This window comes from Callithrix jacchus, chromosome 19, assembly GCF_049354715.1.
Source record: "Callithrix jacchus isolate 240 chromosome 19, calJac240_pri, whole genome shotgun sequence".
Taxonomy (NCBI): Eukaryota; Metazoa; Chordata; class Mammalia; order Primates; family Cebidae; genus Callithrix; species Callithrix jacchus.
The window spans coordinates 22,171,588-22,188,078 of record NC_133520.1 but is presented as its reverse complement, the minus strand read 5'-3'; the positions used below and the strand labels follow the sequence as shown (position 1 = coordinate 22,188,078).

Here is a 16,491-nt window from a genome sequence, read left to right as displayed (position 1 = left end):
GAAGTTAACTTCTTTAACCTGACAAAAATTATTTATTAAAAACTTCCAGCAAACATTGTTAGTGGTGAAATATCAGAGGCAATTTCTTCAAAATTGGGGAACAAGATGGGGATGCCTGCTATTACCATTTCTAATCAACACTGTACTGAGGTTCTAGGTAACTTTCATGTTTTTGCAGTTGGTACCTTCTGAACAAATTTTACTGAAACCTGGGCTAAATCAAAGTCTTCAAAAGTAACTTATAATTGATTTAGTAGTGAGAAAACTAAGAGATATCCCTTCTGGAGGTAATGTGTTTACATTCCAAGGTGGGGTGGCAGAGAGTAGGAGCCTGGACCAAGGGGGCTTCCTTTGATGGAGCAGGAGACTCTGGGCTTATATTTCCAGTGGAAATATTTATCTATATTTCAAAGGGTTAGAGAAAGAACCCAAGATCCTTCTTTGTAGATTTACAAGGAACTCACTCAGAAGAGGAGGAAGCAGGAAGCAGTTGCTTCTTTCCTCTATATAAACACCTAGACAAATGTTTTCAAGGCTCCTTGTTTAAAATACAGACTCCTTCTGTGTAGGGTTTTATCTTGCCAGCTCTCAGGATATCGCTCTGGGGATAAGAGCTGGCACAGAGGGAGCCATGTAGTTATTCTTTGCTGTATGTAAGGGATAACAATCCATTCTATTCTGGAAATCTGTGTGTATATTCAGAAAAATAGTAATCAATATCAATTGTAAGAACTTAAAGACAATATTGTAATGATGTCAATTCTCTCTAAATTGGTCTACAAATTCAATGTTTTTTTTTTTTTTTTTTTTTTTTTTTTCTGAGATAGGGTCTTGCTGTTGATCAGGCTGGAGTACAGTGATATGATCATGGCTCACTGCAGCCTCAACTTACTAAGTTCAAGTGAACCTCCTGCCTCAGCGTCCTGAGTAGCTGGGACTACAGGATTATACCACTCAGCTAATTTTTTATTTTTTATAGAGACTGGGTCTCATTCTGTTGTTGCCTAACATGGTCTCAAACTCCTGGACTCAAGTGATCCTCCTTTCTCATCCTCTCAAAAGTGCCAGGATTATAAGCATGAGTCACCATGCCCAGCTGATTAAATGCAATTTTAACCAAAATTCCATCTTCATAGTTTTCAAAAAATTGTTGAGATACAGACCCTAAAACTTTAAGATAAAAATTTAGGAGAATTTAAAAAATCTCAGATTTCTTATATAAGATAGCAAATACACTAACCATAAAAATATTGATAAATCTGGCCACAATAAACCTAAGAAGTTTTTTTTTTTTTTTTTTTTTTTGAGACGGAGTTTCGCTCTTGTTACCCAGGCTGGAGTGCAATGGCGCAATCTCAGCTCACCGCAACCTCCGCCCCCTGGGTTCAGGCAATTCTCCTGCCTCAGCCTCCCGAGTAGCTGGGACTACAGGCACGCGCCACCGTGCCCAGCTAATTTTTTTTTGTAATTTTTAGTAGAGACGGGGTTTCACCATGTTGACCAGGATGGTCTCGATCTGTTGACCTCGTGATCCACCCGCCTCGGCCTCCCAAAGTGCTGGGATTACAGGCTTGAGCCACCGCGCCCGGCCCCCTAAGAAGTTTTTAAATAAAAAGATTCCTAAAAGCAAAAAGATAAGGCACCAAGAAATATTTGTAACACATATAACTCACAAGATTAGAATGTCCAAATATTTTCAAGAATTCTTATAACCAGTAAGAAAAAAACAACCCAAGAGAAAAATATACAAAAGATATTAAGAAGCATTTCACAAAAGAAATGTAAATGACAACAGACACATGAAGATACTTGACCTCATTAGTAATTAGAGAAATGCAAATTCAGACCACAACCAAACATTTTCTAAAACCTAAAATCTCAATTTAGACTAACTAGATTGTCCAAAAGTAATAAATCTAGTAATCTGAACACAGAAACTCCTATACACTACTTGTGGAAATGGAAGTTGATATACTAGAAAACAGTTTGGCATTATAAAAAATCAGAATATTTGCTAACCCAATCAAAGAATGGGCAAAGGACCTCAGTGGACATTTCTCTAAGAAGACATACAAATGGCCAATAGGTATATGAAAAAGTACTGAACATCACTAATCATAACAGAAGCAAAAATCAAAACCATAATGAGCTGTCACTTTGCATCTACTGAATGGCTTTTTTTTTTTTTTTTTTTTTAAAGAATTTAAGCCCCAAAGAAAATCAATCTGGAATTAAGAGAAATGAAAAAAAAAAAAAGTATTTTTTAACTATTTAACTGAAAAACACTAAGATTAAAAGCAAACCGCCTTCTTTACCAGATACTTTTTTTAAAAAAATTAAGTATTTTGACTTTCATTTTAGGTTCAGAAATACACATGCAGGTTTGCTATATAGGTAAACTCATGACTTGGGGGTTTGATGTACAAATTATTTCATTACCTGGGTAGTTATCATGTTACTGACAGGTTTTTTTGTTTGTTTTTTTCTGAGCTTCTCCTTTCTCCTCCCACAGGTCCCAGTATCTCTTGTTCCCCTCTTTCTGCCTATGCGTTCTCATGATTTAGCTCTTACTTATTAGTGAGAACACATGGTATCTGGTTTTCTCTTCCAGCATTAGTTTTCTTTTTTTAATATATATAAAAGAGAAAGAGAAAGGGGGAGAGAGAACAGGAGTCTTGCTCTATTTCCCAGGCTGGAATGCAATCCAAAAATAGGTATTAAAAACCTCTTTCATGCCAATAATTGTGCTGAACAGCAGAGACAGGAAGAATAAGAAAAGAAAATAACAAACAGCCAACCAATATTTCATTTAAATCTGGGAAATGCTATGCAAATGCTGAAGAGTGATTTGCTTCCATTTATGTGGTCACTTTCAAAACAGGTGTAATGTGACACTGAAAAAAACGTATGTTCTGTGGACCTGGGGTGAAGAATTCTATAAATATTCACTGAGTTTACTTGTTCCAGGTCTGAGTTCAAATAAATCATAAATGTCCCTGTTAATTTTCTATCTCGTTGATCCGTCAAATATTAACAATGTGGTGTCAAAGAATGGCTATTTGTTTTAAAGACAAAAGATAACAAGTGTTGGCAAGGAATGCAGAGAAAAATCATTTTCTACCGACTATGGGATATTAAGCAAATCACTCAAACTCCTTTATTGGTATCATCTGTTTCTTTTCATCAACACTATCATCTTCTCAAAATACATGAAAAAGATTTTTAATACTAAAGCATTAAAAATTGGTGAGTATCTGTCACTATAAATCTAGATATCAGAGTTTCACCCTTATTATGTTAACTAAATTTGGCTGAGTAATCCTACCAATAAATACAAAATGGCAACCCAATAATATTACTATATTATTAAAGCAAATAGAGCACTGTTTTAAATGTCAAATATTATTAAATTGGCCATGAATTTAAATGGACCTATACAAAACATTGCTTGAAAACTGCATTAAGCAGAAAGTAAAAATGTACTGATCTATTTCAATCTATTCTTTAATAGTTCTCTCTGTTAGTCCTTCTGACTAGTTTCACCAGCTAAAGGTTACTTGTTTTATTTTTAATTCCCTCCACTTCTTTCCTGGCACCAAGACTTTCAAATCTTCTACAGAAGAACTTCATTCATTCTATGTTATCAGTGCATTATATTAATATCTTCCATCATTGAATACAACTTACGCTATGCCATAAACTACTGATTTCTGGTTTGCAAGGGCTAGTATTAGTCCCCAAATTTTTCTGTTTATGAAAGTCACAGTGCTTAGCAGCATGTGGTTCAAGAAAAGTATTTTCTCTAGTGTTTGAATATTATTCACTCTATTGGGCTGTGCCATAGAGCCTTAGCTATCAGTAAGTTTTCTTGATGTTTAAAATAATGTTACACAAAGTTCTTATGAAAATGTCTTTAGCTTGTTTATCCATGCTGCTTTTAAAAATAAAAACTGACATTTAAAAAAAGAAATTTTAAATTATACTTTTAAGAATGTTTTTATCAGCAAGTTATAATGAAAATATGCTTGCATTTTAAATTTTTTCTATAGATACTAAAGAGTCTACTATTTTCTTATTTATTCATGTTTTTTTCAATAACATTGACTTTTAATCTAGTCCTTTGACTATTAACTTTTAAAAAAACAAGATTCTGAACTTTAAAGCCTCAAAAATTTGAGTTTATTAATTACTAGCAAATGACACACACCAAAATAATTTTTTTTTTTTTTTTTGAGACGGAGTTTCGCTCTTGTTACCCAGGCTGGAGTGCAATTTGTTGTTGTACCCAGGCTGGAGTGCAATGGCGCAATCTCGGCTCACTGCAATCTCCGCCTCCTGGGTTCAGGCAATTCTGCTGCCTCAGCCTCCTGAGTAGCTGGGATTACAGGCACGCGCCACCACGCCCAGCTAATTTTTTGTAGTTTTAGTAGAGACGGGGTTTCACCATGTTAACTAGGATGGTCTCGATCTCTTGACCTCGTGACCCACCCACCTCGGCCTCCCAAAGTGCTGGGATTATAGGCTTGAGCCACCGCGCCCAGCCCAAAATAATTCTTAAATTTTTAAATCAACTTTTTAAAAGATAAAATATACTACATATTATTGTAATTCATTATGAATTTCAGTATTCTTATAATACAAGATTTAAAACAGAGAAAAGGCTTTAACAATCTATTAACATCTTTTACCTTATTTAGATCTTCCCTTTCTTGTTGTAATGTTTTGATTTGTTTTTCATAAGCCTTGATTTGTCTAAAAGCATCATCTAGTTCTTGCCTCGCAGCATTAGCTTCTTCAAGTTGCTGTTCCAAATGACTCGACTCTAAAAACAGAAGACAGGGTTTCTTTTACTATTTGCATAAAATCAAATGATTGAAACTAAGGTAAAACAACTAAATTTTTTTTTTAAAACAGCATTTTGAATCTGGAGTTAGGTCTACTAACAGTGTATACCAGTATGACTCTTGACCAATTAAATGCCTATCAGTTCACTGTAAAGATGGTGAATGGCGTATGCCAGTGTGAAGATGTGTACAATTTATATGCAGAAATGCCTTACCTACTCATTAGGAACCAAAAAGCTTCCAAAAACAGCACCTTCAGACCAATTAAAAATTTTCAAACTAAATTAAAAAATTTTAAAACCAATTAAAAATTTTAGAACTACACATTGCATAGTTCTAGATTCCATAAATAAAATAACTGACAAATAAAATAACAAAACCAAACAAAAAAAGCTGGCAAGTTTTACTGTAGTGTTGGTAAGCATACTAGTGCTGATGTTAGTCAAATTACTGTGTAAGATGGTTTTGATTCTAACAGTGTGGTTCCAAATCACCCAGTCTAGTGTCACCACTGTTTATTTGAAGAACAAACTCTGATTTCTAAAAAGCAAATATCTGAAAAACTTCTAATCTAAATCAATTCTATTTTTCATATGAAGAAACTCAGGGAGTTGAATACTTTGCCTACAGTCACACTGTGAAATCTGTATCAGAGCCAAGACTAGAGTCCAGGAAATCTTGCACTAACTTCTCCACCCTTAATATTATTAAATAATGTTTAACATTCTCAGATAAAACGGGTTATTAAGAAACAAAATTATTAATGTTAACATATGCCTTAAAATGTAATATATTGATAGGAAATGTTTCTGGTATCAAAAGTAAACTAGCAAAGAATTAAAGTCAGTGATACAGAGAAATCTAGACAATATTCATTATCAGTTCTGTTCTGGATATTTTCTGTTCTTTACACATTATTACTCTAAGCCATCAATACCCAACCTTTTTGGCACCAGGGACCAGTTTCATGGAGGATAATTTTTCCAAGGACCAGGAGTTGGAGAAATGGTTTCAGGATGAAACTGTTTCACCTCAGATCATCAGGCAGTTAGATTCTCATAAGACGTGTGCAACCTAGATCCCTCGCATGAGCAGTTCACAGTCGGGTTCATGGTTCTGTGGGAATTAGCGCCTGAGGTGGAACTCAGGTCCTAATGCTCACTCACCTGTCATTCACCTTCTGCTGTGTTGCCCACTCTGCTAGTACCAGTCTGTGGCCCAGGAATTATGGATCCCTGCTCTAAGTGACATCCCCAGACAAGTGACATGAACATGCCCTAGGAACTTAGATATGGAGAATCTCAGACCCCAATCTAGACCTAATGAAGCAGAATCTATACAAAATCCTCAAGTCATTCATTTGTACATTCAAGTATGGGAACCAGTGCACAAAGTGTTGTATATTGTTGTGACTGAAGCTTTCAATAAATGAAGTAGTGTTACTAATATGTTAGTCCTACTGAGAAGAGCAATTCACTTGTGAAGATGAATCTTGCAGTCTAAAAATTAACTTAAATGTGTTAGTGTATCATGCATTGCATAATTCTAGATTCCGTAAATAAAATAACTGATATCCAGTGCAATAAATTAATAATTTATTTAAAACAGCTATTTTAAAAGTATAATTATTAATAGCATAGTTAACAACTTTTGAAGACAAAGTTATATTAACTGGTTTTCAGAGTATCTAAACAGTATCATTTAATGAATGTTTTATGTGAAGAAAACTAAAAACCACAGGGTGTTTCATTTTAATCATGGTGTTTAGGCTTATATTCAGAAAACTGTATTTTATCACCTTATCAAATTTCAACACTTTATATGGGAATATTTCTATTTAAATTAATTTTTTTCAAACACATTTAAATGATATTTTATATTTTAAGTTTTTAACAGTTTTTAAATTTCAACAATTTCTTTCATCCAGGCTGGAGTGCAATGGTGTGATCTTGGCTCACTGCAACCTCTGCTCCCAGATTCTCAGTACCAGAAGCACAAAGAAAAGGTACTGGATTAAGAAGTGTTGGAAAAGATAGCCCCTCCCCCACTCTTTAATAAAATCCTCCATTATGGAGAAAAACACAGCACTTATAATTTGGAAAACACAGAATTTTGTATTCCCAAAACATGAAAACCCCAGATCAAAAAAAAAAATCCAGAAAATGTTTTGACCTTTGGTCAAATACTATAAAATGAGAAAGGCAGCAGAGCCTTTACTTCCACTACAAGTATCAAATATGACTAAAATTCTGAAAGAAATCCAGAGGCTATGAAAAATATCCAACACAATTAACCATGACAGTTAGATGAAGTTGTTAAAAACTGATTATAGTGAACAATCAGAAAAAGCTGTACTAGGTCGGGCATCATGGCTCATGCCTGTAAATCCAGTACTTTGGGAGGCCAAGGTGGGCAGATCACCTTAGGTCAGGAGTTCAAGAGCAGCCTGGCCAACATGGTGAAACCCCATCTCTACTAAAAATACAAAAATTAGCCAGGTGTGGCACACGTGTTAAACCCAGCTACTCGAGAAGGGCTGAGGCAGGAGAATCACTTAAACCTAGGAGGCAGAGGCTGTTGCAGTGAGCCAAAATCTCATCACTGCACTCCAGCATGAGTGACAGAATGAGACTCTGTCTCAAAAGAAAAAAAGAAAAAGCTGTACTAGGAAACTGGGTTAGCTGATACCAACTAAATGGTTCTTAGCTCACAGCTGCTATTTAGGATGATAAAATTCAACCTGTTAGTAATGAGGACTTAACAAAGGCATCATACATCTGTGGTTATTTTCTTCGCAATTTATGGCATGGAAGAAGAATATAACATATGGTTTCCATCTTGAAGGAGATTGACAACAGCAACACTCTTAAAAAACCATAAAATAGAAAATCAAATGCAAATTGTGTGGCAGGCTATATGTGCTAAAGGAATTGAGGGGTCAAAAAATGGGCATGATTAAAGCAGTACTCAAAGTGGAACACTATATATTGGAAAGGGGTTAAGACTAGAGAAAGAGGGAGGTTGGCATAACAACCAAAACATCTCCCTGATCCACAAGAAGCATAGTTTCATTTTTTCCATTATGTAACTCTTCTGAGATGCAAATAAATTTTACTTCTAATTATAATCAGTAAAACCAGGCTCCCTTATTATCAATCTTCCCTATCTACGGCAGGGGGTTGGGGGGTGCGGGGGAGGGAGGGGGAGAAAGAGAGAGAGAGAGTGTGTTTGGAGAAAACAAACGGTACACAGAGGCACATATCCCCCAAACTCAAGGCAGCATAAGAATCAGAGTTTCAAAATACATTATAGATTATAATAAACTTTTCATTTAGGAAACAAAAAAAATCCCATTATTTTCTCATACAAAAATATTCAATGAGGTATAAACTTTTTATTTAAAAAATTTTTATTTTTGTCTGCAAATACTCAACCAATATATATTTAGTGTCTGTTAATACAATAATGGCAATGAGCTTGGAACTAGGAATATAGTAGGAAAACCTACTATAACCTACTCCTCACTTTTAGGAGCTCAGAGTATGGTAAAGAAGCAAATATTAAAAAGAACTTGTCAATAATTACAAATTTGTTACATTTTTCCAGGAACTTAAAAATACTGGTGGACACTGCTGCTGGGAAACACAAGATAAAAAGACAATGGTGGGTAACTGTATACACAAAGACACTGCTCAAGAAGTATCTGGAGCAATGGCAGATTGAAGATGTTTTGGATAGTTTTTTCTTCAGAGCTTATTTAAAGTTGGGGCTATTCATCAGGCAGAGGTCCTAAAGGGAGCCTTCAATGTGTATTTTCTTTAAAAAAGGGAAGAAAAGAAAGAAAGGGAAGAAAAAGACAGTATATGAAGGAAGTGGAACATCACTGGATGGAACTAAAAATAGTTCAGTCACTGAGCTAGGGAGTAGTAACAAGAGACAAAGCTGGAGAGGCAAATACATGCATAATAATGAAGGGCCTTGTATTAGAATTGAGAAATTTCTACTTTATACTGGAGGCAATGGGATCCACTGAAGATATAGATGTTGAAGCTGTGACATGAACAGACTTACATTTTAAACTCTTAGTCTGGCAGACTGGAGACTTCAAGTTCTGGGAAGATGGAATAGATATACTTCTCATTCTTCCCATTAAGTACAACTTAAAACCCTAGACATTATACATAAAACAAACTGAAGACTCTGAAATGTGAAGAGAAAAACTTCCTCAGGACATTGGGACCTGATAAACAACATAATGGCAAGTTTTCTGGAGTTTCTTCTTGGTTCATATATCCCAGAATTAGAGCTAAAGAAGATAACTCATAAATGACAACAGCTATAAAGAGAAAAAGCCCCAGTAAAAGCCTGCTCTTTCTAGCCAAAGGATTAGGAAAGGGGCAGACTAAGAAGACAGAAAACTCAAAGAAAAAAACTGTTCTACTTGAGATAAACATCACAGAAAAAAAACTGGCCCCATATTCACCCATGTCAACGACGGACAAGTGCGGTGGGGGTGGGGAGGGGTGCTTGATTTCCAACCTCATGAGCCTGTAATAAGGTGCTCAAACACATCTGCAAGAGTGGTGCCAGAAAAACAGCTGGGCGTGGTCACTCACACCTATAATCCGAGCACTTTAGGAAGCTGAGGAGGGCAGATCACTTGAGGACAGGAGTTTGAGACCAGCCCAGGCAATACAGCAAGACCCCGTCTCTATTAAAAATACAAAAAATTAGCTGGGTGTGGTCCTAGCTACTTAGAAGAATGAGGCATAAAAACTGCTTAAACCGGAGAGGTGGAGGTTGCAATGAGCTGAGATAGCACCACTGTACTCCAGCCTGCGTGACAGAATGAAACTGTCTCAAAAACAAAACAAAACAAGTATGGTGTCAGAAAAAGACAGGACATTAATCTTCACTGCTGACAACAAGCCTCCCCTCACACACACTGTCAGTGGAAACCACATAGGGAACCTGCACTTATACCTCCAACCTGGCAGTAATAAGGTACTCCTCCCTCTTCCCTCTAGGGTAGTTTCAGAAGGGATTAAGAACTTTCACTATTGCCTAGAATATTACTACCATGTGTATATGTAAGTGTGTGTGTGTATGTATAATGCCATCCCCACCAAAGTGTCTGCAGAAATCCTACTGAGGGCTGGAATCACCAATACCACTGAGCAGTAATGAGAAGGCATCACTTGGATGTCAAGGATGGCCAAGTGGAAAATCTATACTTCTAGCTCCACTTGGCTGTAATGAGACAGCGATCCCATTTCCACTGCTGGAGTGGTGTCAAGTAAAGCCAGCTAAAATGATTTAAATCAGAGCCAGCTCTACACACATATATTTGACAACTTAGACCAAGTGAATTAATTCCTAAAAAATCATAAACTAACACAACCTATACACTATGAGATAGATAATTTGACTAGCCTTCTATTTGACTAGCCTTCTAACTACTGTGAAACTTAATGTGTATTTTGAAAATTATCAAAAAGATATCTCCAAGCCCAGATGGTTTCAATGGAGAGTTCTACAAAATGCTTAAAGAGTGAACACTTACTTTGTATGATCTCTTGCAGAAAGAACAAGATAGAATACTTCCCTATTCATTTTATGAAGATAGTATTTCCCTGATATAGAAACTAGATAAAGGTAGTGTAGTGAATGCCTACAATTGTAGTATAATTTTATAATAAATTACAGTCATCCCTCAGTGTATGTGGAGGATTGGTTCCAGCCTCATCCCCACTGCTTATACCAAATTCATGTATGCTCAAGTCTCGCAGTCAGCCCTGTAAATCCAACCATAAGAAAAGTTGGTCCTTTGTATACTTGGAATACTGTATTTTCAATCTCTATTTGGTTGGGAAAAAATCTGCATATAAGTGGGTCCACACAGTTCAAATCCATGTTGCTCAAGGATCAACTGTATTTATAAATTTATAGCATATATAATTTTACTTTAAAATAAATCACACATTTATAATACATGTGTAATTGTATAATTTTATGTTGCCTCAGCATCGATTCTGAATGCAGGTTTAGCTTTCTTGTCTCAGGGTTTAGTCACTCTTCATGCAGTTTCCAATTCTATACCACACCCCAGGGGCTCAAGCTGGAGACATCTCTCCCAACTAGCAGACTGGGATCCTGCCTTCCTGCCACCTCCTTTAAAGAGACCATTCAAGCACTGGCTTCCAAACTTAAAGTGACCTACACCCTATTCCCTAATATACAGTGCTAGTTGCCATGCTCTCCTGCTCAAGGCTCTCTGTCTCCCTGCACTCCCTGACCTCCAGGTGTGTGGCCTACAGGCATGCCATGTACCACAGGTCTGTAAGTACTAAAAACTCTTAGATTTTCACATTGAGGTTGTCACTGAAGCTGTACCAAAAATCTGACTCAGTCTGCAAGGCTGCTCCAGAAAGGATGCATGCAGGTGGATCTCCTGCTGGTGCTCTTTTGTTCAGGCCTCTGGTGGCTGCTGGTGACAGTAGCCACCAGCTACACTGACAGAGAAAACAGGCAGTACAAGAAAGAAAAAAGAAAAGGGAAGAAAAAACAGGCAGTTTAAGAAAGAAAGAAAAGAGAAGAAAAACTAAAGACTAATATCCTTCATATATATAGATGCAAAAATCCTTAACATAATATTAGGAATGGAATTCAGCAATATATAAAAATAACTGTACACCATGACCATGGTTTACACCAGGGATATACGGCTGGGTTCAATACTTTAATCAACCAATGTAATTTACCATGTTAACAGGTTACTTTTTGAAAACCATATGTTCATATCAATTGATACAGAAAAAGCATTTGAAAAAATTCAGCATCCATTAATGATTTTAAAAACCCTTAGAAATATAGAAGCAGAGGGATATGAATGCTTTTCCCCTAAGACTGAGAAGCTAGAATGTTCTTCTCATCACTCTTCTTTAACACAGTGCTGCAGGTTCTTGCAGTAAGGCAAGAAAAGGAAACAAAAAGCATATAGATCAGAAATGGAGAAATAAAACTGTTCCCACCTGCAGATAACATGACTGTCAGAATTAAAAATCCCAAAGAATCTATTTTTTAAAAAATAACCCTCCTAGAACTAATAAGTGAGTTCAGCAACACTACAGAATACCAAATAAACATATAAAAATCAACTATATTTGTATATATTAGCAATAAACACATGAACAAAAAAATTAAAAATACAATACCATTTGAAATGGCTTAGAAAACGAATTACTTATCATTATCAATATATAATGGGTTAGACATCAACATAGGTTTCCTTTGTATAGTGCCAGAACATTACTGTAAATGACAGCAAAACATTTTAAGCGTTAAAAATTTAGCTCTTACATAGAGCTAACAAAAAAGCTCACAACTACTTTGGTGAATGACATAACAACTAATTGTTGATTTGAATATTTTTCGTCAATACCACCTATTTCAAGACAGTTTTAAAATTAATTAGCAAGCTTTCAAAATCTACTGCCATTCAAAGCCACATGCTATTAAAAAGAGTAGAGACAGGCTTATGAATAAGTTTTCCAAATCCCTATTGCCTCTCTGAAGACAAATCACTGACCATTCTAGCTGGTCTTCTGTTCTACTGTTTTTTTTAGTATCACACAACTCTAACACAGACATTCAATGACACTCTTAATGTTATTGTTGGTACCAAAGCAGTCAATGATTCACTTATCAAGTTCCCAATCTACAATAACTTACTTTTGGAAAGATAAAGTAACAGAGATTAGATACAGAGTTATTTTTTAGGAGTAAAGCCTCTTAAAAATACAAAATAGCATTCATAAATAATGCTCAAAATTAAGATCACCACATATTTAATATAAAAAAGTATTAACATGGCATTTTAAAAAAGTCATTTTTATAAAAGATGCTACATTATATTACTACTTCTCTTTCACTTATTTTTGCCTAAAACTGCCTTTCCGGAGAGGCCTAACAAATTCTAGTTAAAGTAGTACCTTCTGCTTTTTCTTCCTAACCCTCTACTTATTCAGATCATGTAATGCTTCTAAACGCTGCAAAAAACTGCCATTTCATTTTGAGTAAAAACCAAAGACCTTACACCAATCAGTAAGGCTCTACTGATCAGGCAACAAGCCCCTTTCACCCTTTTACTTCTCTAACTCATTTCCTTCCATTCTCCTTGCTTAATCATTCTACTCTAGCCATGTAGTACTCTGTGTTTTACCTGAACACCTGGGGCACATTTGATTTTAGAAGTCTTTGCACTGGCTACTCCTTCTACTTGGAACACATATTTCACAGATAACTGTACAGCTAACCCCCTTACCTTCTTTAAGTTTGTGCTAACATGTACCTTCCCAGTCAGGCCTACCCTTAGGCCACTATACTTAAAATGATAAAACTCCTCATTGTGCACATCTGACTCATTCTCCTTATTCTATTCTTATTTTAAAAGCACTTATCACCTCCTAACATACTGTATCATTTACACAGTTATATATTTACTGATTTTTGTTTTCTGTCCTTCACCCAGGCCAAAGCAAAGAATTTTTGTTTAGTCTGTTTTGCTTAATGTTGCATCCCAAGAGCCTGAAACAATGCCTGTTACATAGCAGATGCTCAATATGTTTGCTGAATAAATGCAATAAATGAATAAATATAATAGGTATACAAACACTTATCAAATTTAGTTTTAATCTTAGTAATACAGATAAAATAACTGCATTAACAAAAGAAAACATCCCCTCTCACGAAAGGATGAGAGCTTGCTCTCTCTCTCTCTCTCTTTCTCCCTGTCTCTCTCTGCCTAATAAATCACTTCCTGCAAACAAACAAAACTTTCTTGCTGCCTGTACACACGCACTCTGCTTGTGTCTAGTGTCCTTCTTCCTCACTCCTCACTCACCTTTTCCTCTTGTCACAAATATGCTTTGCCAGACAAATTCCAAAATGAATAGGCCTTCCAAAAAAAGCCATCCTTGTTCATGTAAGTCTGGATTAGGTGCTCCTCCTATGTACTCTCCATGTAGCTCCATTTATTTTTCCTCATAGCCATTTCATATATATTGCAATAACTATCTGTTTATCTGTTTCCCAGACCAAAATGTGAACTCCTTAAGAGCAGAACCCATTTTTATTTGACCTTCCCTGACTAGCATGTAACTCACATCATGTAACAGAGACAGGTACTCAACAGATGTTTCATGTGTGAACAAACAATTTTTTATACATTTCCTAAATTGAATTAACAGTGAACCACAGATATTTACCTGTTACTTGTTTCCTTAGTTTTTCAATTTCTTCTTTTAAGTTTTTTATTTCTAAATCTTTGCTTGCTGTTAGTGGACCATCAACAGTTGAATACTGCAGAGCTTGGACAGTCTGTGTTGACTCTTAAAAAAAAGAAGTAAAAATATCACCATGGTCTAAATTCTTAAAACTAATAACATCTACATTTCTTTGTAGAGAAATCTTTATACAAGTTTCTAGATCAAAACATCTACTCATTGACAAAAAGCAAGTGAATATGTAAAAATTAAGTCGTAAAAATTAAGTCATAAAAAATCAGGCCGGGGGCATGATTTTACAGGCATGATTCATGCCTGTAATCCCAGCACTTTGGGAGGCCAAAGCAGGAGGATCACTTGAGTCCAGGAGTTTGAGACCAGCTTGGGCAGCAGAGTGAGACCTTTGCTCTACAAAAGACATAGAAAATGTCAGGGCATGGTGGCACATGCCTAAAGTCCCAGCTACTCAGGAGGCTGAGGTGGGAAAATTGCATGAGCCCAGGAGGTTGAGGTGATAGTGAGCTCTGATCACGCCACTGCACTCCAGCCTGGGAGACAAAGTGAAATTCTATCTTAAAAAAAACAAATCCACTGCACACGTCTTCAAAATTATAATACATATATATATGAAAGACTCCACCTTCTAATATGTGATATTTTTGGTTTTAAATACTGTTGGTGTACTCTGCCGATGAATCAACCATGTAGCCCCTTTTTCTCCTAGTAAGAACATCACCATGTGATATCTCAAAAGCCTGGTACGTGAGTCAGATGCTGTATGAAGAACTGAATCTCATGCACAAATGGAGGGTTAGGCATGTTAATATACATATGCAGAAGTGCTGGCCTTCCAAATTTTATGTCTTAAAGTTGAAGCCCATCTACAGGTAACTATGGCTGATCTATTTAGTTAAAATAGAAATTATTAACTTATCTTGTAGTTCTAATGAGAAAATACAAAGTATTAAAGAAACTGTAACTCTGCTTAGGTTTATTCCCAGATATCATCAAAGATATGGAACAAAGAAAACATTTTTTAGCATTTAACATCAGAAATGAAATTGCCCTTCGTTCTAAAATAAGTGTTTTGCTATTTGTGGAGGGATTCTTACACAGTAAGTGTCTCCCTTACCATAATTCTTTATGAGTTAGTGCAAATCATTACTGATTACTTTGTGTGTGCATGTGTACATGTGTGCGTAAATTGCAATCTCTATACGTGTGGCAGTCACTAAATTCTTGTTAATTTGAATTAAAGGCTTAAGATACACTATATTGTGCATCTGATCTTGATTTTCTGCATCCAATAAGTATTTCTTATACATTTCTTTCTTTTTGGGTTCAAAACATGATAAAAGATTGGTCCTTTTCTGTATTTATTATTTTGAAAAGAACATCCATTATTTTTATTTTCTTTAAAGACATCTAAACTGGGAGTAGAAAATAAAGAGAGGCCGGGCGCAGTGGCTCAAGCCTGTACTCCCAGCACTTTGGGAGGCCAATGTGGGCGGATCACGAGGTCAATAGATCGAGACCATCCTGGCCAACATGGTGAAACCCCGTCTCTACTAAAAAAATACAAAAATTAGCTGGGCATGGTGGTGTGTGCCTGTAGTCCCAGCTATTCGGGAGGCTGAGACAAGAGAATTGCTTGAACCCGGGAGGTGGAGGTTGCAGTGTGCCAAGATCACACCACTGCACTCCAGCCTGGTGCCTGGCACAAAGCGAGACTCTGTCTCAAAAAAAAAAGAAAAAAGAAAATGGGGAGACATAAAAATACACAATGGCGGGGAAAGCAGGTGCGGTGGCTCATGCTTGTCGTCTCTGCACTTTGGGAAGCCAAGGCGGGTGGATCACCTGAGGTCAGGAGGTTCAAGACAAGCCTGGCCAACATGGCGAAACCCTCTTTCTACTGAAAATACAAAAATTAGCTGGGCATGGTGGTGAATGCCTATAATCCCAGCTACTCAGGAGGCTGAATGCAATAAACGAATGAATATAATAGGCATACAAACAGGAGAAACGCTTGAACCCAGAAGGCAGAGATCGCAGTGAGCTGAGATCATGCTGCTACACTCCAACCTGGGTGATAGATACGAACTCCGTCTCAAAAAAACAAACAAACAAAAAACCAAAGAATATCAAATGGACGTTAATAGGAGCTATTTTCCCTCCTGTACCCCACCTCCCACCGGTATGAAGGTGGGGCAGGCATTCTTGCTCATTATTGCCACCTTCGCCTCAAAACTCCTAGGTCTGCTGAAATGGGCATTTCCCACTTATTATAGTTACCCACTTGTCTTCCTTATCTTACTCTCTTTTTAAATAAGGATTTTACATGTTGTTCTCTGCCCTTCTTTCCA

General features: G+C 36.4%; 1 protein-coding gene across 34 annotated transcripts in view; it reads right to left on the bottom strand.

The window, feature by feature from the left end:
* The window catches only part of CDC42BPA (CDC42 binding protein kinase alpha), a 327,482-nt gene that overhangs the window by 127,836 nt on the left and 183,155 nt on the right, over positions 1 to 16,491 (bottom strand). For all 34 annotated transcript variants that reach the window (XM_017966458.4, XM_078356686.1, XM_078356692.1 and 31 more), the window contains 2 exons: positions 14,111 to 14,233; positions 4,689 to 4,822 (listed from right to left, as the gene is read on the bottom strand). In XM_017966458.4, coding sequence (XP_017821947.3) covers positions 4,689 to 4,822; positions 14,111 to 14,233 — 257 coding nt within the window. The remainder of the gene's footprint in view (positions 1 to 4,688; positions 4,823 to 14,110; positions 14,234 to 16,491) is intronic.